At 40.7% G+C, this 25,533-nt stretch overlaps 1 protein-coding gene across 1 annotated transcript in view; it reads left to right on the plus strand.

Moving 5' to 3' along the window:
- Nucleotides 1-5,643: 5,643 nt before the first annotated feature.
- GLRB (glycine receptor beta) overlaps nucleotides 5,644-25,533 on the plus strand; it is a 66,354-nt gene continuing 46,464 nt past the window's right edge. The window contains exon 1 of the mRNA XM_029235556.1: nucleotides 5,644-5,878. Within this exon, the coding sequence (XP_029091389.1) occupies nucleotides 5,757-5,878 (122 nt within the window). The 5' untranslated portion in view covers nucleotides 5,644-5,756. The remainder of the gene's footprint in view (nucleotides 5,879-25,533) is intronic.

Consider the following 25,533-nt stretch of genomic DNA (forward strand, 5'->3'; position numbering starts at 1 on the left):
TCTTCCCCTTCAACTCTATTATCCTGGAGAAATAAATTCCTTCTCTGAGCCTCTGGTTTGTCATAGATAATAAGTGTATTAAAATAACTTGCAGTCAGAGCAGAAATACATGAAATAGAGACCAAAAATAAAAACCAATAGAAAAGATCGATGAAACTAAGACCTGCTTTTTTGAAAAGATAAACAGAATTAATAAACCTTTAGCCAGATTTATCAAGAAATAAAGAGGGCCCAGTAAATAAAATTAGAAATGAAAGAGAGGTTACAACTGATATCACAGAAATACAAACAACCATAGGGGAATACTATGAACAGTTATATGCCAATAAATTGAACAACCTAGAAGAAATGGGAATTCTTAAAAACATACAATATTTCAAGGCTGAATCAGGAAGAAAGAGAAAATCTGATCAGACCAGTTACTAGTAGTGAAATCAAATCAGTTATCAAAAAACTCCAAACAAAAAAAAAAAAGATAGCTTCACAGGGGAATTCTACCAAATGTTGAAAGAAGAGTTAAAACCTATTCATCTCAAACTATTCCAAAAAAGTGAAGAGGAAGGAACACTTCCTAACGTATTCTTAGAGGCCAACATTATACTGAAACCAAAACTAGGAAAAGATACTACAAAAAAAGAAAACTACAGACCAATGTCCCTGATGAACATAGATGCAGAAATCTTCAACAAAATATTATCAAACCAAATTCAACCATACATCAAAAGGATCATACATCATGATAAAGTGGGACTTATTCCAGGGATGCAAGGATAGTTCAATATCCACAAATCATTCAATATGATACACCACATTAACAAAACAAAGAAAAAACACATGATCATCTCAATAGATGTGAAAAAACATTTGACAAAATTAAAAATCCATTTGTGATAAAAACTCTCAACAAATTTGGTACAGAGGAAACATATCTAAACATAATAAGGGCCACTTATGACAAACCCACAGCTAACCACATACTCAATGATAAAAAGATCAGAGCTTTGCCTCTAAGATCAGGAACAAGACGAGAATGCCCACTCTTGCCACTTCTATTTAACAAAGTATTGAAAATCCTAGCGCAGCAATCAGACAAGAAGAAGAAATGAAAGACATCCAAGTTGTAAAGGAAGAAGTAAAACTGTCACTATTTGCAGATGACATGGTACCATATATAGAAAACCTAAAAGACCCCACCACAAAACTATTAGAACTAATTAATGAATTCAGAAATTTGCAGGATACAAAATCAGTATACAGAAATCTGTTCCATTTCTATACAGCAATAATGAAATATCAGAAAGAGAAATTGAGAAAACAATCCCATTTACAATCCATCAAAAATAATAAAATACCTAGGAATGCTTTCTTTAAGCAAGAAAGTGGAAGATCTGTACTCTGAAAACTGTAAGACACTGATAAAAGTAATTGAAGACAATACTAATAAATAGAAAGATACACAGTATTCATATATTAGAAGAATTAATATTGTTAAAATATATTTTCTACCCAAAGCAATCTACAGAATCAGTGCCACCCCTGTCAAAGTACCCATGGCATTTTTCACAGAATTTTATAATCCTAAAATTTGTGTGGAATCACAAAAGATCCCAAATAGCCAAAGCAATCTTGAGAAAAAAGGACAAGGCTGGAGGTACCACACTCCCATATTTGAAATGATATTACACAGTTATAGTAATCAAAACAGTATGGTGCTAGCACAAAAACAGACACATAGATCAATGGAATAAAATAGAGAGCCTAGAAATAAGCCCATATGTACATGATCAATTAATACGACAAAGGAGGCAAGAATACACAATGAGGAAAAGACAGCCTCTTTGATAAGTGGTGCTGGGAAAACTGGACAGCTACATGTAAAAGAATGAAACTAGAACATTTTCCCATACCAGATACAAAAATAAACTGAAAATGGATTAAAAACTTAAAATGTAAGCCCTGAAACCATAGAATTCTGAGAAGAAAACTTAGGCACTATGCTCTTTGACATTGGTCTTAGCAATATTTTTTGGATCTGATTCCTCTAGCAAAAGCAACAAAAGCAAAAATAAATAAATGGGACACAAACTAAAAAGCTTTTGCACAGCAAAGGAAACCATCAACAAAACAAAAAGGGAACCTACCGAATGGAAGAAGATATTTGCAAATATGTCCAATAAGGGGTTAATATCCAAAATATATAAAGGACTCATACAACTCAATATGAAAACAAACAAGCAAACAAACAACCCAATCAAAAAATGGGCATAAGATCTGAATAGGCATTTTTCCAAAGAAGACATACAGATGGCCATCAAACACATGAATAGATGCTCAACATCACTCATCATCAGGGAAATGAAAATCAAAACCACAATTAACTATCACCTCACCTGTCAGAACGGCTGTCTTCAAAAAAGACAAGTAACAAGTGTTGGCAAGAATGTGTAGAAAAGGGAACCCTCCTACACTTGGTGGGAATGCAAATTAGTGCAGCCACTATGGAAAACAGTATGATGGTTCCTCAAAATTTTTAAAATAGAACTACCATATGACTCAGAAATTCCACTTTTAAGTATTTATCTGAAGAAAATTCGAAAAGATACATGCACCCCAATGTTCATAGCAGCATTATTCACAATAGCCAAGGTATGAAAACAACTTGTGTCCATGTTTATACGGCTTTAGTGATTCTGCTCAATTTAAGTGCGCTTAAAAGGTCAGGCTTTGGGAAATTGTAAATAAGACTCCGAGATGAAGTTAGATGCCAGGAGACTAGGCAGACGATGAAGGCACAGAAAATGTATGTTACCCGCTTTGGCCCAAGAAGGTCATTTGTTAGTCTATTGTTGGTTTTTGTTGTTGTTGTTGTTTGTTTGTTTTGTTTTGTTTTGTTTTTTCAAACTAATGGTCAGAAATAGACCCTAAACGATTCCAGCTCCTTGAAACGGTTTTCCTTCTGATCCAACCCTGCCCTCACCACCCCCGCCCGCATCGTCTCCAGCCCCTGGCGGGGACCACATTCTCCCGCTAGACGTGGGAGGGGATGCTCGCGCGGCCGGGACACCCCTGCCCTCCCCGGCCCCAACTCCGTCCCCAACTCCGTCCCCATCTTTGTCCCCAACTCCGTCCCCATCTCCATCCCCATCTCCGTCCCCAACTCCGTACCCATCAACTCCGTCCCCATCCCCGTCCCCAACTCCGTCCCCATCAACTCCGTCCCCATCAACTCCGTCCCCATCTCCGTCACCAACTCCGTCCCCATCAACTCCGTCTCCATCATCTCCGTCCCCATCATCTCCATCCCCAACTCCGTCCCCATCTCCGTCCCCATCTCCATCCCCAACTCCGTCCCCAACTCCGTCCCCATCTCCGTCCCCACCTCCGTCCCCAACGACGTGCCCCTCTCCGTCCCCAGCGACGTCCCCGCTCCGTTCCGCGGCCGCGCAGCGTCCCGACCGCACAGGCGCGGACCACACGGCGCAGGCTCGGCGGCCGGAGCAGGCGCGTCAGCCCATCTCGGGGACGCGGGGACGGGGACGCGGGGACGGGACGCAGCCGCTCTCCCCGCACCGGCGCGTCCGGCCCGAGCGCGCGTCCTCCGGGGCTGCGGGCGGGGCGCCAGGGTAGGTCGGCTCCGGGGGGAGGGGCGGCGCGGGGGTCCGGGATGAGCACCCCTGCGGCGAGGCCGGGCCGGGGCGCGGGGCGCCGCGGCGGCGGAAGGCGGAGGCGCAGCGCCTCCCGCGAGTCCGCGGTGGGGGTGAGCTTGGCCGCAGGGGTGCAGTCGGCGGCGTTTGGTCTGCGGGGCCCGTCAGCCCCTGCCGCTGCCCCCTTCGGGAGGTGTGGGTGGACGCAGAAGGACAGGGTGGCATCTCTCTCTCCGCCCTTCAGACCTCCAGGACGGCCTCGGGCTTCCTGGCGCCGGGAGGGAAGGCGGGCGCAGTCCCTGCGGCCGTGGGCACAGGTGTCGGGGCCGGATGCCGCCGCTGGCTGGGGTGCGGGGCAGGGAGTCCAGTGCTGCGAGATGACCGCGGGCAGCTGTGGGCCTGGTGAGCCCCTCCGTCGTCTTCGGGGGAGAGGACCAGGGAGGCGTCCCCTCCTGCTTGCTTAGGGCTGAGAAGGAGAAATGTGAGAAGATCAGACTTCCTGGGAGGAAGAGAGGTGAAAAACGTGACACAGGAGAAGCCAAATTATGAGGGGGAGCTGGGACTTCCGTGAACGCTGAGGAGTAGACCGGTCTCTTCCTGTGCAGGAAACAGTGAAGGAGACGCTGTTTATGGTTTGGGAATTAAAGATGCGGAAGAGGTCAAAATACTACAGGGTTTAGGTGGTGCTTAAAGGTTTGTTTGCTTGTTTTAATGCATCAGATAGGCAAGAATGTAGCTCTTCTGGAGCATGGAAAATGTTATTAAAATACAGCTAAGAAGAGTATTTGGAGAAGGCTGACTATATTTGCTATTTTATTTCATACAATGTTGCCTAGAATTTCTGGAGTCAGAAATCATCATTTGAATGATAAATGTCAGTATCACGTGAGTGGGAAAGCCAAAAGCTAACTTAAATCAATGAGCACCTTTTTTGGGTAAAAGGTAACTTGCGAATTTAATGTACATAAATAAAAACAATGAATTTAGACAGTGAAACTCTTTGATAATAGTTTTTTTTTCTTTTTTCTCTATCAGTCCTTTAATACTTAGAATTATCTTTTCTTCGAGAATAGTTTTATTGTTATTGAAAAAATATACATGCGAAAGTCAAAGAACAGAGGAAATTTAAAAAACAAAACATTGATTTAAATGACCTAGTACGATGTAACCATCTTAAAACCGTGTAAACATCTTTCCATGTATCTTTCTAAGTGTATTATTGATATACTGTGCAATTCAATATCAATTTACAATTTTATGAAACTATACAGTAGAAATTTTTGCATACTTACCTTGTATTCCTCATAGGGGTCTTATTTTCTATGAGCCATTATTTAAACTAACTTTTACTATGAAACCATCACAAAATGTATAGTAAAGTATAACCACATAGGTTTGAGCAATGAGAATTTTTTTTAAAGCCAAGTAGCATTTATGCAAGTAAAACAAGTCACAGACACTATACATGATTATACATGAAAACACCCATGATATGATTTTAAAAGTCTAAAAGTGGACTTCAAAGATGGAACTTACAGAGTTTTTTCTTCAGAAGAGAAAGAATAGAAAATTATACTGAATATATTTAATAAGATTAAAATATGATAAAATCTTTTTTTTAATTATTTATTTTTATTTTTGGCTGTGTTGGGTCTTTGTTTCTGTGCGAGGGCTTTCTCTAGTTGCGGTGAGCGGGGGCCACTCTTCATCGCGGTGCGCGGGCCTCTTACTATCGCGACCCCTCTTGTTGCGGAGCACAGGCTCCAGACGCGCAGGCTCAGTAGTTGTGGCGCACGGGCCTAGTTGCTCCGTGGCATATGGGATCGTCCCAGACCAGGGCTCGAGCCCGTGTCCCCTGCATTGGCAGGCAGATTCTCAACCACTGCGCCACCAGGGAAGCCCCAAAATATGATAAAATCTTAATGTTTGCACCAGTGTGCAAGACAGATGTTTGCCACGAGCAGTGAGAACTTGATGTACAAGACACCCTTGTTCATTGGGTAGTAATGGTCGTACTCCTTAAAGAGTCGTGTAGTTACCGTTTGCCTCATAAATGTAAACATTTTCTTGTTCTTTCTTGTAGATCGATCTCCTGAAATTTAACTTTTCAAGATGAAGTTTGTATTGGCGGTGGCCTTTTTTATTTTAATTTCCTTGTGTGTTGAAGAAGCCTGTTCTAAAGAGAAGTCTTCAAAGAAAGGGAAGGGGAAAAAGAAGCAGTACCTATGCCCATCGTATGTTCTTCATGTCTTATATTCTTATACAGAGAAATATTATTGCATTTTTCATCAAAGTGGTTTATTGAAACACATGGCAACAGAACTTTCCCTATCAGAATTGAGCCCATTTGTTTCATACGTAGAAAGTGAGCGAAGAGGGCTTTACAGTGGGAAAGCTAATTCTCAGTATGGTAAAGGTAAAGTTTTATAAAGTTTTGTCCGTGCCCTGGGCTTCTGTAATTTTCATACATCTTTTATAAAAGTAGAAAAAAGTTACTATTTCTTTCTTACCCTGAATGTGCAACTTTCGCTGGTTACTGAGATTCCCTGCTTTGAGCAAATGTCAGTTCAAAAAGTTGACTTTAAAAAAAATACTACTGAAATTGAATATTCATTTAAAAAATCACATTGCTAGACTATGATTTTAAGGTCTGTTTAATTCACATTAAGGCACGACAGGAGAAGAATTACATGGTAGATCCATTTTCCATTTCAGTGGGGTTTTTTTGGGTAAAAGATTTATCTTAGGAAATGAGTATATTTCTCAAAAAATATGTCATTAAATTTGAAGTTACCTGTAAAAACAAAATCTAAATCCAATTCCCACTCCCTCCCCACTCAGAAAAAAAACGGCAAAAATATTTTATGGTTTGGACTCCATTTTTTAAAAAAATAAAGTGTTACTATTACTGGTGAATAACAGTAAATAGTACCCAATAGTTAGAACAATTGAACAGTATATAAATCAATAACCTTCACAGAATACGTGCTTTTAAGTAATAATGTTACAACATATGCAGTAATGTGGAGTAAGAATTAATTTGCTGGTACTGGTTATTTTTACATTAAGATTTCCTAAGTGCTATATTGATCTCAGGTAACATTATTCCAGCATCATCACTACTTAAATATTGATTATTATAGTTTCATAGATGTTTCATAAGAATTATTAAGATACCTTCTGGGAAGTAAATTTTGTAAAGAAAGGATATTAGAGTTGGTATTTTGGAATGGACGTCTGTATGAATATGTGAGATGGAAGGTCTGGGGACGGTATGGTGACCCATATAAAGTCCCGTAGTACGTAAAGCTCCCTGTTAAGAAATACCTCCTAGTTTTCAGCGTTAATAGTCCTGCTTCTTCCAGTCTACACAGCCTGACGTCAGGGCCAGGCTTCTGGGTGTGACAGGATGGCCCCATCCGCCCTACTGAGTGTGACTCATCTTCACAGATAAGAGTGTTTGAGCTGCAACCAGGGGACTCGCGTTTTCGGGAACTGGACATGGTCAGGCCTTACTCTTCCCAAGGATAAGGACACCTTGTCATATTTTGGATATCCTTCATTTTAACGTTTTGTTGGATAAATCTTGGCATATTGATGTGAACTCTTGTATTTGTCTTGAAGGCACGCTGATCCTATGTGTGGAGTCAAGCCATCTGTGGTCAGTAGGGTTCCGCTCTCTGTGGAAGCTGATGGGGCTCCTGTCTCCCTCGCCCCAGCCCTGCTTCCGCCCCCCACCCCCGCCCGCCCGTATCCTGTCAAATGTCATGAATCACAGCTCTGAATATGGCAACTGCAAGCCTTACGGCTGCCGTGTACCTTACAAGAGTCTTTTAGAGGGCATCCTATTTCTTCCCAGAACTGCCTGTTGCCTTGTATGTAAACTGACTGTATATGCTTAGGCTGTCTCTGGTTAGGACAGATTTTTAACGTTAAATCTGATATATAAAGAGTGAAACAAAGAAGGTTCTCTTTGGTGCATATGGAAACCTTCAAGTGGAAGGCCCAACATACACGTGGTGAGCCCGTATCGCAGTGTTTTAGGTATGTTGAGAAATTAAAGTTTTATCTCTGAAATTTTCTACCACAGTTTTCAAATTTTGATTATATTACTTACTTTCTTGCAATTATGAGACTGAATAAAGCTTTATTAACAGTAGCCCTGGTGATGCTGCCCCAAATCCAGCTTATTAAAAAGTAGATGTACTTTGGAGAATTACATTTGCATATTTTTTGTTTGAGCATTTTACTAAGAATTTTGATTTCACGGTCACTGAACTTCTGAAGGCTAAGGTTTTCTCTGGCTTTTGTTGGATCCATTGTATTAAATTTCTTTGAATATCCAGGTTGGGAATCTCAGTTACAATAACGGGCTGGGAAGGAATATGTAGATTATTTGTTTCTCAGCGGATGGTCCAGTTTTTGCCCATCCTGTGTAAAAGCTGACTAAGCAAAAACATCTTGATTAAGAGGAATATTTGAGATCACAAAACTCGGAAGTTACGTACAGGCTTCCATACACTCTCCAATATGGTGAAATCTTGCCCAGTGATGTTCTGATTTCTTTATATTTTTTTTTGAACAGAGTTGAAGAGCAATGGTGTTGAACGGATATATACAGTTGATGTGCCTGTGTAGTAAACAGGAGCAGAAACTTCCCTTTTTATTCTTGGAACATTTCTTCCCAAAGATTGGAAATAAGAGGAAAACTGTTTCTAAATGTAGAAAGGACTTAGGACCCTTCGTATTCTAGGTTGATGTGGAGCTTGAATCGTATGATACTCTCTCCCTGGCTCTTTATTATTTTTTTAACCTTTGATTGTTTTGAGAAGCTTGAAAGTGATAAATTTATGCTATTATTCATTGTGTTTTGGTGTGTAACTGGAGCAGCAGTACCAGGTTGCCAAACTATCTGATAAATTTGAGTCCCAAAATTTTAGAAATTCAGTATATATTAATAAATACACAGTAAACTTTAAATTAGAAGCTATGTTTTAGATTAAGTCCTTGGACACTGTTTAGCTTTTTATTTTAAAGCTTGAATTTGACACTGACCTGAATCTATTGGTCTTCTGATTTCCTATACATTCTGCCTCAGCGATTTTGTCCAAATCTGTGGCTTAATGCCTAAGGTGCTATATGCAGCCCAGCCTCTCTGAAGAATGTACCCATACATCCACCACTTCTATCTGGTTATCCCATCTTGATCTTAAAACTCAATTCAAAATGATAAAAACCTGAGTACAGAAATCCTCCCCACGTCTCCTAATACAGTGTTTCCATTTGCATCCTTTGCCATCCAAACTCAGATCCTAGGGATTACCTAGGACCCCCTCTTTCTACCTTAGCTTCTCAAGTCCAGTCGTTGCCGAGACTTCCACGTTCAGAGTCTGCGCCATCTTGCGAGTGTGTCCCTCACTTCCATCCCCATCGTGACGCCGCTGTCACTTCTCCCCCCAGCCCTTCTGGTGAGCTCTTTATTGGTCTCCCTCTTCTTGGCTTCCTCCACCAGTTCCTACCCCACCCTGACCCTAGTGTGTATTTTGCTCAGTGTACTCAAGCCACTCCAGCGCTTAGAGCCCCCTGAGGGACTCCATAACCTTTGGAAAAGGTTCTGATTTCTTGGCTCAGCACACAAAACTCTTGCTGAACTGGCCTCTGACTCCTCCGTCTGTATCTTTGCATCCCGATCACGCCCATACTCAAGTCTCATACACGCTTGCTCTTTCACACTTCCGAAGTGTTCTTCCCTTTACCAAAATGCCAGAGGTTTCCTTCTTCCATGAGTTAACCCCTGCCTCAGTGGTCTTATGAAAATCCACAACGATAAATACCACGTGTTCGCTGTCGACTCCTGTATCTGCTTGCCCGGCCCAGATCTCTCTGAAGAGCACCACATCCATACATCCAACACTTGAGTCTGACTGTCCCGTAATGACCCCAGACTCAAACTTTGTTGTCTCCTTTGGGAAACTTTTTTTTTTTTTCATATTATAAAGTGTTTATTATTTCCTCCACCTATTAACAAAAAATTAAAATTAATGCTGGCTGCTGAATCAGAAATCTCTCTGTATGTGTGCATATATATGTATATGCCTATATATATACACACACATATTCATATGCTTTTACTTTCTTTAAATATGCAGAAAAATTCTGACCATTAATGGAATCATTTCTGAATTATTGCACATGACTCTTGCTTAATTATTCACAGACGCCTAACACCATAATGCATTTAATATATGCGCAAATAGACACTAGTGAAAGACTCCAGGCCATGCTTGCTTCCTAAATAACATAATTTCAGCTACATATAATATTCCTTTATTACATGCTAAGTACAAGGATAGATTTATTTTTGTTTTTTAAACATTATGAAATGGTTAAATTATAGATTCTATAACATTTTAATCCTGACTGATTTTCATAACCCATCTTGCAAGGTGGATATCTATTTTTTTTTTTTAACATCTTTATTGGAGTATAAACGTTTCTTAATCCTGACAGTCTGATTTAGACAATCACACTCTGTGCCTTCGAGGTTCCCTAATTGCCTATCCTGCTTATAAAACTATGTGGTGACATCAGCTGTAATTGTCTGCTCCCCCTACTAGATTGTAAACTCCGTGAGGGCTTGTCTTACAGACTTAGTCACCAGAGATCAACACCGTGCCGGGTACAAAATGTACATGCAATAAACATTTGTTTAAAGAGTGAATACAAACTCAAGATCGTTGACCCTTACAAGTCACTGTATCTGGATTTTGTTACAGTACTTGAAAATAATTTATATGATCTCCCTGGACAGTATTTAGACATAGAGTCTTAATATAAGGAGAAGAAGGGAGTTAATGTCTAGGTTATTGGTAGAGCGTCTTCAGCCTGGAAGATGCTTCCTGGTGAAAGTTTGGCCTTCTCGTGATAAACATCATATCAATGACTAAAATAAACTATACAGAGGAAACATCCAGATGGAGAGTAATGTGATACTGAAACATATGGTGGGTACGTGAGACAGAATTAGGATCTAATATGACCTTGGAAGTCCAAAGCGATGGGCTGAATCTAACGAGATTGGAGTATAAACTGCACTTTGGTTCAGAAATCATGTGTGCAAGTATAGGATGGGGAAAGCAGTGTGGCTGAACACACTTGGAAAAAATATTAAATAGTGTTGTAACCATAATACAAATGAATAATAATATACTGTAGTATAGTATAATATGACATAATATAATGTGATATATAATATATATACCTGACGTAGATGAGCAGCTCTGTACGCTATCTTTCCATCCCAGCTAAATATAACTGTATGTATAGTTACTTAAGAAAGAAATTAGTGTTCTTATTTTACCAATTCTGTGTTAAGCATATTACTAGCCTTAAAAGAATTATATTATTTAAAGCAAGACTTATAGAGATTTCTGCACTGTGCTGGTCAATACCTTCAGCGGAGAGAAATAAGAATAGTTGAGGTAATTAAAAAAATGTCATATTAGGAAGTGCTGAAGGAACTGAGGTACTTGACAGTTATCTTCAATTTTGTGAAAACTTGTGATTCAGATGACAAAGTAGACTTTGCTGCTTGGCACCAATACTTACAACCAGGACTAATGAGTAGAACCACGAGAAGGGATATTTTTGGCTCCAAATTAGCAAGAACTTTCTAATAGCATTCTGCCAGGTATAATTGCCTGGGAACAGAGGCAGTGGAGCTCACAGCAACCCCAAGCCACGGGGGATAATTACTTGCAGGCATACTTTGTAGAAAGTTTGAGCCTTGGGTAGGTAGTTTGGCCAGACAGAGGTGTTTAAGGACATTTCAATTTGTGAGATTTTTAAGAGTCTTTGATTCTAGTATATTGTATGTGATGACGGTCTTATGATTATCCAATTGCAGAATGATATAGAAAGAATCACCTTTTAAAAATTTAATCTCCACCCAGATTTAAATAGCTTGGCTGCTAATTTTGGTGCATTGTCGTGGAGAGCTCTACCATATAAAATAAGTATATCTTGGTCTAATAATAAGGACTTAAAAACTTGCAGTGGTAGCATTTCTTCTTGAAATTTCACAAGTAATCAGGTTTTTTGAATATCTTTCCAACTCAGACCATCTTTTCTCTTTTCTGACCTAAACCAATCGGAATAAATATGTCAAGCTACTGTTAATCTCAAGAAATAACGATTGAGGGGTGATGAATATTAATAATCTGAGCAATGCCTGCCATAACTGATAAGAAGAAGGTATAGGTTTATGGATTTTATATGTCTATAAAATATGCTTATATGTCCATTGTATATGAAACCAGAACATTCTAAAATATACTTGCAGAATTCTTCATTGAACGAACAAAAACAAAACAAAACAGAACTATTTGAACCAAAACCAAAGCATTATTTGTCACTTCTGTTTGTACTCATAGCAGACACAGTAACACTTTTTAATACTGAATTTGGCCCGACTGTAACCTCTTGACATACTGACATTTTCGTCATCGCTGAGTTAGGGACCATCGCTGAGTTAGGGAACTTTCTACCATTTGTTGAGGACTGTTTGAATTCCAGGCATCTGATAGCTCACCGTAAGTGTAACGAATTTGCTTACAAGTTACGTTTGAAATCTTTCTCCCGTTTTGGGCCCAGACTTGTACCTTAGGTGTGAAGGAGCATCATAAGAAGCCCTTAATTGATCCCGGATGAGGACTGCTATTATTTATATGACTGTTCGGTCATGTTTGCCTGTATTTACTTCATCCCAATGATTTTTCCTCCAAACTGTTGGTACTCTAGCTTTAAAATCATGACATGAAGATTTATGGTTCTGTGTGTGTAATGAGAAACAATATGACTACTTTTTATTAGTTTCTTCACAACCTAAAAAAGTTGTGTGTATATAAATGTGTTTGATACCAATATGAGATTTTTTTTGTCTCCTTCAGAGAGATACCATTTAATGGTAGTATTCGTAGACATCAGTTCTGTGTAGTATGAAGGGTTAAGTGTAATGTTAGCCATTTTCTTCCTATTCTGATTTTATTACCTGTTATTCATTAACAGAATGGATTGATTTCAGTTTAGTTCCATTTCCTTACTTCCTAATGGAAATGTTCAAGATAAATACATTGGCCCAAAAATGAAAGGCTGATTGGAAATGGATATGGAGAATCTGTACAATGGATATAATTGAAAACTGCCTGTATTATTATTACTATAACAAAGGTAGATCAAACTTTTCATTGATGGGCAGTTATGTATTTTCTTACTACCTAACGAACAATTCTGATTTAATGGCATGATATTATTTTTCAGTCAACTGAATTAATGATCTTCCCTTTCCAAATAATTTCCTAGATTTTGAAATCGGAATCCTCATTATTTTAGTTATTCCGGCATGAAACTTAAATGGAACCTGTTTTCTCTTAAAATGATCTCCTGTTTCTGTCCTCTTCATTGCATCTCCTCTTACCGTCATTTTCTACATAGTCTGTTACAATAGTTTCCTAATTACTCGCCGTACTTTTTTTCCCCGCTCATTATTATTCATCTTACATACCGTTTCCATTTTCATCTTGTTAATCTTATGTTCCAGACCCACAATGTCTTCTTATTCCCTCAAGGATCCAGGGCAGACTGTTCACTCTGACTTTCAAAGGTCTCTCTGATTTACATGTGGAACTTTGTGCGAAACTACTCTCTCATCTTAGAAAGGCTGATCTGTCCTTGTGCCAACCTGCCACTGCTTACGCTTAGACATGCTTATGGTTATAGAGTGACAACCTCCTGCTTAATCTACACAGTCCTTCAGGGCTCATCTCAGTCATTACCTTGCCCGATGAAACCTTTTAAACGATTAAAAGTGTTCCTTGAAAGTAAGATTATTAGCATGCTATGGCTGTTAATGCATTAAGGTCTTGGACCTTGTTAGAAATACAGTGTTTGCAGAGGAACAAAAAGGGTTAATTTCGTGGTGGGTATATCATACCTGGAACATTGTGTTGAATTCTGGTTGCATTCGTTTGTGAGGATTGGATTTACGTGGGAGTTTGTTCAGATAATCATGATTAGCGTTTGCAGGAACATGAAAGTCTGTGGTTTGATAGGTTTACCGTGGGTTATTTTCTTTAAGAGTAGATGAGTAATCCACCATTGTGAGGAGTTTTCATATAATAGGAGCTAGAATTCACATTTAAACCTCAAGTTATAGAACCAAGACCAAAGAGAGAAACATAGAGGAAGACATTTCCATTTGAAAGGATAAGATATAACTATCCAACAATATAACTATCCAAGGATCTCCTTGGGAGGTTCTTTGTCACCAGAACCTCCCAAGGTTGGGTAGGGACACTACCTAAACGAAGCATCACTGGGAAGTTGCCGAATTTAAAAGTTCTTTTCACCAGGGTTTCATGAGCTTACGATTAGAGCTGAAATTAAACTCCCTCTTCTTGATCTCTTAGAATCCTTTCTGTGCATCCTGTGTGTTTTGACACTTGATTAGATTCAATAGTAACATTCTTCCTATGGTATCTTTTATTTTCTAGTTGAAATGTATATATTGTGTTAACTCTTCAGCCAAATTATAAATACTTGAGATGAGATGGCTCTCCCTCTCTCTCCACTTTCATTACAGTATATACACTTTCATTTAGTAAGCATAAATGAAGCTCTGATTCAAGGAATTTTGAAGTAGGAAGAATATATATATATACACACACACTTTGGTAAAGATACACACTTTCATATATATATATATAGTTTCATATTCTGCCTATTTCAATGTTCCCTGCATTTCAGCTATGTTTATACTTACTAAATCAGATGGAATCAAATGGGTGACTGATCAAATAGAAAAATCATAAATTAATCTTTTGATGGGTCAGTGGCTCACTGGGACCATGTTTAGAGATCACCTTGAAACATGCATTGTTTAAAATTCCCTTTGTATGTCTGCTTAATCTAGATGGATAAAACCTTGTAATTTGGGAGAAAGCCCACTGCTGTATCTCAATTAGGACTTTTGCTGATGGGCTTTATAACTTTCAATAAGTCATTTAATTTATTTGGGTCTCAATTTTCTCATTCTTATGGTGAAAAGTTTCATCTCAGTAGTTTCCTAATTTTATTCATTCATTCCGACTCTATCTATTATGATGCAGTCAAGTTTTATTTGTGATTGTTTTGCTACCTTTATATTCAGGGCTAACTATTCCTGTTTTTGTCAAGATTTTTCATTTTCTGATTTAGAACTAGACAAGCCTAACCAATGGAAAGAGAATACACAAAATTCTGTTTCTTAAGCAAGTTAATTACTAAGGGATCTAATTGCAGAGTTGACTTATCAAAATGTAGGCATGTAACCATCCGCCCAAGTAGAAGAATCACATGTGTGCAAAGGTAAATTGTACCCATTCTTAACTCTATAATTTTTCACAAACTGAGGAATTTGACTTACAAAAATGTGTCCTGTGTTTGTCTTTTGTTTTCTTTTGGAGGTGAATAATTTCTGTAATGCAGTAAAGGATAGAGCATCTTTGCCGAAGTCTCCTGTATCCTTCTTGAGCTACTACCTGAAAAAAGCACATCACTGCGGTCCTCCAGAGAGCAGAGAGCACGTCGTAAATGAGTCCCTTTGCCCTCAACATGGAAATTTACACTTAGAATTCAAGAAGCAAATTATTCAAATTTATGTACATACAAATAGCTCCTCTGAGAGATGATGTAAATAGGAAATTACCTTTCTAAGAGCTCTGATTGGAGTAACAGCAAAACAATGATTCAGTCACTAATAGACTTTGTTGGAGAATGTGAAGCATCTGACCTTTATTAATCCTCCTGTGAGAAAACAGTAGGAGGAATTCTTGATGATTCGGGGGAGTTTAGGACTCCACTCCCAAGAGTAACCTAATAGAAGAGGCCCACATTTAATGAGTGGACTCGTAGCCTTCTTTGCATCTGTGTTCAGCTCTCAGTTTACACCATGGACGTGGCTGCTGAGATAATCCAAAGGTCGTATTGCAAAACCCTTTAATATCTCCCAGGAGTTCCATATGTATTTGACTGGAATATCTATAATGTTTTCGGTTTCATTCTACAAATGTTGTTTGGAATCTTCATTGGTTTATTTTGTGTGTTGATGTAGCCTTGGCTGGGTCTTCATTGTGGTGCCTCAATTCTTCACTGGCCCTTAGTGGCTCCATGTTTCTCTTTCCCTAATAATGGTTTCAGTCCTTGATCAATACCCCTTTCGGTCTTCACCTACGATACGAACTTCTACTTTAAAGAAAAAAAATAGAAGTTGCTAGACTCGAGCTCACTCACCCCTCCATCTTCCCTCCAGAGCTGCCTGTGGCATCATCCTTTCTCTTCTCCTTGGCTCCTGACTGAGAGGAAGAGGGACGTCCTTTTCTCAGTCCCGGATTCCGTCCCCCACCCCCTTCTGAGACGCGCCCCATCACCACACTCTGCTTACCCGTGCTTCATCGTCTTCTCTTCTTTGGCTCCTTTTTCTAAGGGCTTAAAACTACGCTGAAGTGTCGCCTACCTGAAAAAATGCAGTTTTTTTGTTTGTTTGGCTGCACTGCATGGCATGTGGGATCTTAGTTCCCCAACCAGGGATTGAACCTGCATCCCCAGCATTGGAAGCATGGAGTCTTAATTGCTGGATCACCAGGGAAGTCCCAAATGCATAGTTTTTGTATTCCTATTTCATCAACTTTGTTTTTTCCTCTGTGTTCATTGTCACATTTCTTAAACTGACAGCCCACAATTTCAGCTCTAATTCACAACATTTTCCTTTTCTTTACTTGAATTTCTTTGAATTGCAAAAGCCAGACATTATTGTTGTAACAAAGGAAACAGTAGAACCACTTAATTCTCCTATTAGTATTGACTCCTGCCACCATTCTGTTTTTTGATGAAGATATTTATTTTTATTTCTTTTAAGCAAATCTGCAAAATTTCTTCGGAGTCCTTACTTTACTTGACAAGGACAAATGATTGCCTTCTGCGTCCTGAAGTGATCTCTTACCCCCAAACCCTCTGCCCTGATTTGCCTTCCAGCTTTGCGTCTGCCTCTCCTGCTACCCCTGATTAGACACCTTCCCGGCTATTCTTTTTGGTCTGTCCAGAAATAGTGGGTTTGGCCACATATTCATATCCTGGATGTTGCTAGATGTTCATCTTGGTCCTTTTAGCTTCTTACTTATCGCTCTTCCCCTGAGTAATTTCTACCTGTGTCTGTGGTTACACACACATCCTTATCTCCGGGTGTAACTACTCTTGTGAGTTCCAGGGCACTATTTGTAACTTCCTACTGGACCTCAGAGTTAATATATCAAACCAGCTCTGCCTTCAGCCTTCCTCAACTCCGCACCCAGCCTTTCATGAGAAACGGCTGAAACATCTTCCATTCTGTCCCGGACGCTCACCTGGATCATGTCATCAGTCACTCATTCTGTTGATTCTTGCTCAGAAATGAGTCTTGCATCCGGCTATTTCTCCGCATCTCAACGGGTGTGGTCCTTGTTGGGTTCTAATCGTTTCACCTTGAATCTGTTGTTGCAGGGACTTCCCCAGACTCCTGAATTCCATCCTGTCCTCTGTAATTCATCCTCTATAACAGCGGCTCTCAAACTTTGGTCTCAGGACCCCTTTACAATCTGAAGCATCTTTAAGGACACAGTGAGCTTTAGTTTATGTGGGAGTTGATGTTATATTGATGTTGCCTTGTTATAAATTGAAACAGAAATTTTAAAAAATATTTATTAAATTTACCTAAAATATACTCATTGCGGATTAACATGAATAACTTATTTTTATGAAAATTAACTATATTTTCAAAAATAAAAAAGTAGTGAGGAGAGTGGCATTGTCTTACAATGTTCCTGTCTGTTCAGTGGCTGGCATAATGGAAGACGGCTGAATTCTCGTAGCTGCTTCTAGATTCCGTTTGTTGTGATATATTGTTTTGGTTGAAGTAGGTGAAGAAAATATGACCTCATGCCGACATATAATTGGAAAAGGGAAGAGTATTTCAATAGCCTTTCTATAATTGTGAATATTCCTTTTTAATGCCATGCTAAAATTGGACAAGTGATAGTTCCTTAAAAGTTAGTTGTGATGTAAAATCTGAAATCAGATCAGTGAACATTTTGATCTCTGTTGTATTAAAATTTGCTGGCCTTTCATTTTGAATGGCTTTTTTTTTTTTTTTTGCCCAAACGTGAATTTATAACATGCATCGATCATTTGGAAAATATTGGTTTGCTGGGTTTTGCAGATCTTCCAAATGTTGACAGGTTTCATTATACAGTATCAAATAATCACATCCATTTACTATTACTTTTGATCTCACTGGAAAGTCTGTTAGTATCAGCAGACCGGCAGCAAATACTCTCATTAGTTTTTCTCGAACTTACAGGTTTTCTCCTTTCACTTGTGAAAACTTTTTTGCCAAATATCCAAGTCTGAATCACCATAGGTTTCCCATGGTCTTCCATGAAAACAGTGTTGCATGAAAAGTCTCTTGTTCACTAGCAAGTCGAACAGTCATCCAAGTGCTGTTCTTTGGAACAATTCTCATAGTTCAGTTTTCTGTGCAGCAGAAGTGCTGTCTGGATACTTGCCATTTTTTTCATGCAGAATATTAAAATAATATGGATTTAAATTGCAAAATTTAATTTTTTTACTGCTTCTTTAAGAACATTACATGGGAACACCATCTTTCACATCTTTTATTTATTTCTTACCGCTGGTGTCTAGAGATTAAGGACACGAACACTCTTGCTACGTAAAACTATTAGTTTCCTGAGTTGTGCACTGGGAGTCTTATCCACCGTTGCTCGTGCAGCATCGGTGCAAATGTCTGCAGCGTGAAACAAAGTAAATGTTGTTTTGAGGAGGATGACGACGATGATGATGGAGGTGAAGAGAACAGTTTGACTTTCTGGACGCTCAGAAAAGGCCTTGGGCACCTTCAGGTGTCTGTGGACCACTCTTTGAGAACTGCTGTTTTCTAGTGTCAGCAGATTTGAGATGTTCATTGTATATCCAACCATGTATTTCTCTCTCTCTTTTTTTTTTTTATTGGAGTATAGTTGCTTTACAATGTTGTGTTAGTTTCTACTGTACAGCAAAGTGAATCAGCTATACGTGTACATATATACCCTTTTTGTTAGATTTCCTTCCCATTGAGGTCACCACAGATCACTGAGCAGAGTTCCCTGTGCTATACAGCAGGTTCTCATTAGTTGTCTATTTTAATACATAGTAGTGTATATGTGTCAATCCCAATCTCCCAATCCGTCCCAACACTCCCTTTCCGCCCTTGGTATCCACACATCTGTTTTCTATGTCTGTTACTCTATTTCTGCTTTGCAAATAGGTTCATCTGTACGGTTTTTCAAGATCCCGCATATATGCATTAATAGATGATATTTGTTTTTCGCTTTCTGACTTCTTCACTCTGTATGTCAGTCTCTAGGTCCATCCACATCTCCACAAATGACCCAATTTCCTTCTTTGTATGGCTGAGTAATATTCCATTGTATATATGTGCCTGTATATATGTGCCACACCTTCTTTTCCTGCCATGGTGTGCTTCTCAGTGCCTCTCTGTTAGTCATCTGCTGTGTTCGCTGTGACCACCTCCTGGAATCTGCCCTCCGCCTTCCCTTTCCACCTGTTACCTGCTTCCTTATCCTTCCAGCCCAGCTCAGGAGTCACCTAGTCTATTAAATCCCTACTCTAGACACAATTAAATGATAGAGAAATAAAATTAACATTGACAATTTTGTTTTTTTTTTGTGGTACGCGGGCCTCTCACTGCCGTGGCCTCTCCCGTTGCGGAGCACAGGCTCCAGACGCGCAGGCTCAGTGGCCATGGCTCACGGGCCCAGCCGCTCCGCAGCATGTGGGATCTTCCCGGACCGGGGCACGAACCCATGTCCCCTGCATCGGCAGGCGGACCCTCAACCACTGCGCCACCAGGGAAGGCCTGCTCTGGCCTCTCTTTACTGAATATCTTGTTTTTGAGTTTTGTTTGTAGTAGCAAGGAAAACACTCCCTTTTACTAGCTCGGTGCTGTAAATTTCGAGGGAGCAGTAGGAATAGGGTGTTGATTTGGAAAAGAAGATGCATGAATGTACGTTATGTGTATGTGTAAGAAATCAGGATATTCTACATATTTGTGAATCAAATCACATACTGAAAACTTCAACAGGTTTGGATCAGCTTTTTTCTGACTAGGGGTCTTCTTTTTTGTAAAATTAATTTATTTTTATGTATTTATGTTTGACTGCATTGGGTCTTCATTGCTGCGCACAGGCTTTCTCTAGTTGCGGCCAGCAGGGGCTACTCCGTTGCGGTGCGCCGGCTTCTCATTGCGGTGGCTTCTCGTTGAGGAGCAGGGCTCTAGGTGCGTGGGCTTCAATAGTTGTGGCACGAGGGCTCAGTAGTTGTGGCTCGTGGGCTCTAGAGCGCAGGCTCAGTAGCTGTGGCTCACGGACTTAGTTGCTCCACGGCACGTGGGATCTTCCCGGACCAGGGCTCGAACCTGTGTCCCCTGCATTGGCAGGTGGATTCTTAACCAGTGCGCCACCAGGGAAGCCCTAGGGGTCTTCTTAATTGTAACCAGTTTCTGTTCCTTTGCCGATGACCCAAGATAGGGTACCGTGCACTGATTGATGTATAACACCAAGTATTTGGTGTGCTCTAAGCTCTTAACGTAAATCACCTAATTTGATTCTGAAAACATGCCTTTTATGAAAAAGAGTGATTTTCCAGGATTATCAGCACTGTTTACAAGACAGCTAATTGAGGCACAGGGGTTAGGTGTCCAGGGCCACACTGCTAGTAAAGCAGGATTCACACCCAGGCGGCATGGCTTTCAGAGCCAGGATGCTGTCACTAATGGTGCCTCTCATGTCAAGGGCTACATATTTCTTTTTTTTAGATGAGAAGGGGATCTTGCCTTTAATATATGGTTTAGAAAGGCTCAGAATGATATGGTGACAATCTCAAAATCATCATAAACCATACAGAGAAAGTATCTATAACAACGATGTACAGTGCAAAGTCATCTCTAGGGCGCTTGCAGTGCCCCATGCCACGTAAACGCTATGTAAGAAGTTGCCAGCACACTGCAGACTCAAGTTTGGCTTTTTGGAACTTTCTGGAATTTTTTTTCTCCTCACATGTTTTCCACCTGAGGTTGGTTGAATCCTGGTTGCAGATATGGCCGGATGACTGTACTACAGTCAGTTCTCCCATCTTTGTTATGCATTTTCATGTCTTAACAGTGTCTCTTGATGAACTGAAGTGCTTATTTTTTTCTTTTGAAGTATAGTTGATTTACGGTGTTGTGTTACTTTCAGGGGTACACCAGAGTGATTCAGTTATACATGTACATGTATCCACTGTTAGATTCTTTTCCCATATAGGTCATTACAGAGTATTGAGTAGAGCTCCCTGTGCTGTACAGTAGGCCCTTGTTGGTTATCTGTTTTGTATATAGGAGTGTATATCTGTTAATTCCAAACTCCTAATTTAAAGTGCTTATTTTTAATGAAGTCCGATTTATTAATTTTTATTAATGCTTTTGTGTTTTATTTGAGAAATCTTTCTCTGACACAGGTCACGAAGTAGTCTGTTTTGGTTATTTTCCTAGAGGCTGTCACTGTTTCGTGTTTCACATTTAGCTCTGTAGCCCACTTCAGCTCATTGTTTGTGTATGATGGGACAGGCATATCCAGTGAGGGCAGCACATTTATGCAAAAGGCTCTCCTTACTTTGCTAAGTGGCAAGTGTACATTCACTGTAGGTCGGTTATCGCTTCTCTTTTCTGTCCCACTGGTCCGGGACTGCTCACCTTGTGCAGTGACACACCCTCCATCAAGGGAGTGGAAAGCCTCACATCCCCTGCTTGGTTCTCCTTCCGTGTCACCTTGGCCATCCTGGGGTCCTCGCATTTCCCTGTGAAGTTTAGAATCCGCATATCCATCTTTCACACAGGTAGATACAAAAGCTTGGGGCGGTCCCTAACGTGGTATGGACTCGATTTTGTTTCTAATTTTTAGTCGAACGTGAAATAAAAAGGTAAACAGAGAAACGTATGTGGGAAAATAGGCAAAGCAAATGAACTGGGAGTGGAGATATTTATCGTCAAGTTGTGATAACCACCTTTTCCTAAATGCGGCTGGATCCTGGGTATTTGAAACCGCATCAGATGCAAACCTTAGCACTGAACAGTGCACGTTCAGGACTGGCACCTGGGGGCTTTTGGATTCCTGTCTGGTGGCAATCACTCCATGAGTCCAGGGTTGAGCTCCAGGAGGGCAGGTGTTTTTGCATGTTGTTTTTTGCGCACGTTTCCAAGGCTGAGGAAAACGCCTGGCTGCAGTTGGCTAACTCGATATGTGTTGAATGCTACCCGTGCAGAATACGAAGAATGGTAGTTCTATTTAAGTATGGGTTCTGTGAGGGAGAAATAGATTCAACTCTTGAAACATTTACACTCACAGAACATTTCCCCCCAAAGGTGTTAACAAATATAGACAATGGTAGGCCGTAATTGATATTAGTCATGATTAGTGAATCATTTAGCAACAGTATTGGATACTGTATCATAATACCTTTAAAACGTAAGTTTCAAAATCAGTCACATTGATGTATTTTTGGTTACCTTTAAGGTTCGGAATTGTTTTCAAATGCAATTCAGTATATGTCATTTTTTATCTTCTGGGTGCTCTGTGATAGCTTAGTTCTTGGCAGGTAAACAAGAAGATTGTTCTGGATTGTTAGAGTGAAACTTTCAAGGAGGACAGGACATCTGTCTGACTGTTTCCCACCAGGCATATGATCCTGCCTGTATTCCCCACCTTTTCCCTTTCAGAGAAGGCACTCCCCACCTCCATCCAGGACTCATTATGTCTCCCATGACTTAGATTTCATTGACTCTGGGTTTTTTTTGGGGGGGAGGAGGGAATCTGAAATGGGAATTAATATTTCCAAGTTTTTCCACTCAACTGCATCTTTTATCTCCTCAGATTTTACAACACAGACTAATGTAAAGAAAAATTCCCACGTGTTTCTGAAACCCACACTTGCTTCTAGTCAGTTTTTCTCCTTTTCTGGAGTCAGTATAGTCCAAGTCTTCTTTTGGGGGTGGTAACAAAGAGTAGATTTATTTTATTAATTTTTGAAGCCCAAGTATTTGGGAACTATACCCAGTGATATTTTGTCCTGCTAGTATTCACTTTTTATCTCTTCATGGGCCAGATTTTCCTTAGAAGAAAGCCAGGACGTTAAACTTGGCTTTCAAATATTAGCTAGGGAAATATTTCAAATAATCAGCCATTTGGTTTTAAAAAACAAACAAAAGCAAACTAGTAATTTGACTGATTTTTTTTCTATCTTAAATTGCGTAATAACTCAGTCACAATATTTCGTTATGTATAAATACAGTGTGGATTTTCTTTTGGGGCGAGTTGTCACTGGATATATATATTTTTTAATTTAAAATATTTTTATTGTGGCGAGAACACTTAACATGAGATCTACTTCTTTTCACAGATTTTGTGTCCAATACAGTGTGGTTGACTTTGGGTACAACGTTGTACAGTAGATTTCCAGAACTTACTCATCTTACTTAAGTGAAATTTTACACCTGTTGATGACCAACTCCAGTTCCCTCCTCACTCCCACCAACCCCCATTTTTTCCTTTGTCTCTATGAGTGTGACTGTTTTAGGTTCCTCATATAAGTGGAATCCTGCAGTATTTGTGCTTCTGAAACTGGCTTATCTCACTTAGCATCCTGTCCTCCAGGCCCATCTGTGTTGTTGCATATGGCAGGATTTCCTTTTTTAGGGCTGAGTAATATTCCATTGTGTGTATGCATGGACTGCTTTTAAAAATCCATTCATCTATCAATAGACATTAGGTTGTTTCCGCACAGTGTCTATTGTGCAGAGTGTGGCAGGGACCCTGAGCTGCAGACGCGGGGACGAGCTGGGGTAGAGTTTTATTTTTTATTGTTTTAATAAATTTATTTATTTTTATGTATTTATTTTTGGCTGCATTGGGTCTTTGTTGCTGCATGTGGGCTTTCTCTAGTTGCGGCGAGTGGGGGCTGCTCTTCGTCGCGGCGCGCAGGCTTCTCATTGAGGTGGCTTCTCTTGTTGCGGAGCATGGGCTCTAGGCGCACGGGCTTCAGTAGTTGTGGCATGTGGGCTAAGTAGTTGTGGCTTGTGGGCTCTAGAGTGCAGGCTCAGCAGTTGTGGCGCACGGGCTTAGTTGCTCCGTGGCATGTGGGATCTTCCCGGACCAGAGCTCGAACCCGTGTCCCCTGCATTGGCAGGCAGCTTCTCAACCACTGCGCCACCAGGGAAGTCCCCCAGAGCTGGGGTTTAGAGCTCAACACTGTGCACTAAGATGGTGGGAGGGGCCATGGCCAGTTCTCCTGGTTCCAGCCCCAGCTTGGATCTCTGTGGTCCCCACGGGATTGGTATCCACCGGCCCCATCACTGTCTGGAGGCAGGCGAGCTAGAAGCCCATCCCTGGGGTGGCACCCCAATGAGCTGGGATGCTGGTTCCACTCTTTCCCTGTTCTCCCTGGTCTGTGTTGTGGTGGGCGGTGCCTGGGGGGTGGGGATTGTGGGGATACAGTGTCTCCCCTTTTCCTACCGGGGCCATTGAGGCTGGTTGGGTGGAGAAGCCTGTCCGTTAGTTTCTGGATTTCTCATAGAGGGGATGGATCCGTGCCTTGCTGTTGAGATGGTGTATCCATGGCGGGAGGAGAGTCCAGGATTTCCTGTTCCATCTCCTGAAGTCCCTCCAATCAAATTCTTCATTCCATCTCCCACCCTACATCTTACCATCCCATCCAGTGTGGCTTCTGTCTCTCCCTCAGCTGGAAAGCAGCTCTCCCTTTTGCTCAATCCTGTGAAGAGTCTTTAGTCCTCAACTTATTAACCTCTCAGCAGCTTTGGTCCTGTGAACCAACCCTTCCATCAAATATTTTTTTCCTGGAGTTCTGTTGACGCCACACTTGTGGGTTTTCTCTGTTGACGGAAAAAAATGCACAACCTAAAAGTTGAGAATTATGCTTTATTTGGCGGACAAAACTGAGGACTTAAGCCCAGGATGCAGCCTCTCAGAATAGCTCAGAGGGACTGTTCCAAAGAGGTAAGGGGAGAGCCAGAGCACAGAGGAGTTTTTGCAACAAAGACCAAGTAATCGGAACATCAAAAGATTACCATTAATTAACGAAAGCCAGACATCTCAACTTAATGAATTTAGCAATTTTCTATGTATGGGAAGATGCAAGAGTCCGGGCTCACTGAAACGCTTCCTTTGACGTGCACCTCAGCTGCCGGGGGCCCGCGTCCTCATCCTGAGTCCCCTCAGGGGGCACCGCCGGGGGGCGGCTGTCATGTGATGGCTTGATGGCTGCAGCGTCCTTTGTTTACTGATATGGCGGCAACATTCTTTGCCCACACCTCCTTCTTCTTGGGCAGCTTATCCTTTGCCTTAATTGTCGGCATATCTTCCTACATCTGCTCATTAAATGTTGGGGCTCCTGGTGTTTCAATTCCATGTCCTTTTGTCACTGTAAACTTTTTTTTTTTTTTCTAACTAGTGATTTGTCTAATCGTTAAAATCATCCAAGGAGCTTTTAAATGCTGATGCCTGGGTCTCATCCCGCACTAACTCAATCTGGAGGTGGGGCGTGCGACTTCGCATCTGTAGTCTGCAGAGCTCCTCCAGGGGGCTCAGAGCACAATCGAAGCTGAGAATCGCTGGACACGTTCATCAGGACCTGCCGCTTTAAATACCACCTTCATGTCAGAATCACCCGTATGTGTGTTTGACTCTTTACCTCA

Source organism: Monodon monoceros, unplaced genomic scaffold (assembly GCF_005190385.1).
Source record: "Monodon monoceros isolate NGI ecotype Baffin Bay Population unplaced genomic scaffold, NGI_Narwhal_1 Super_Scaffold_20, whole genome shotgun sequence".
NCBI lineage: Eukaryota > Metazoa > Chordata > Mammalia > Artiodactyla > Monodontidae > Monodon > Monodon monoceros.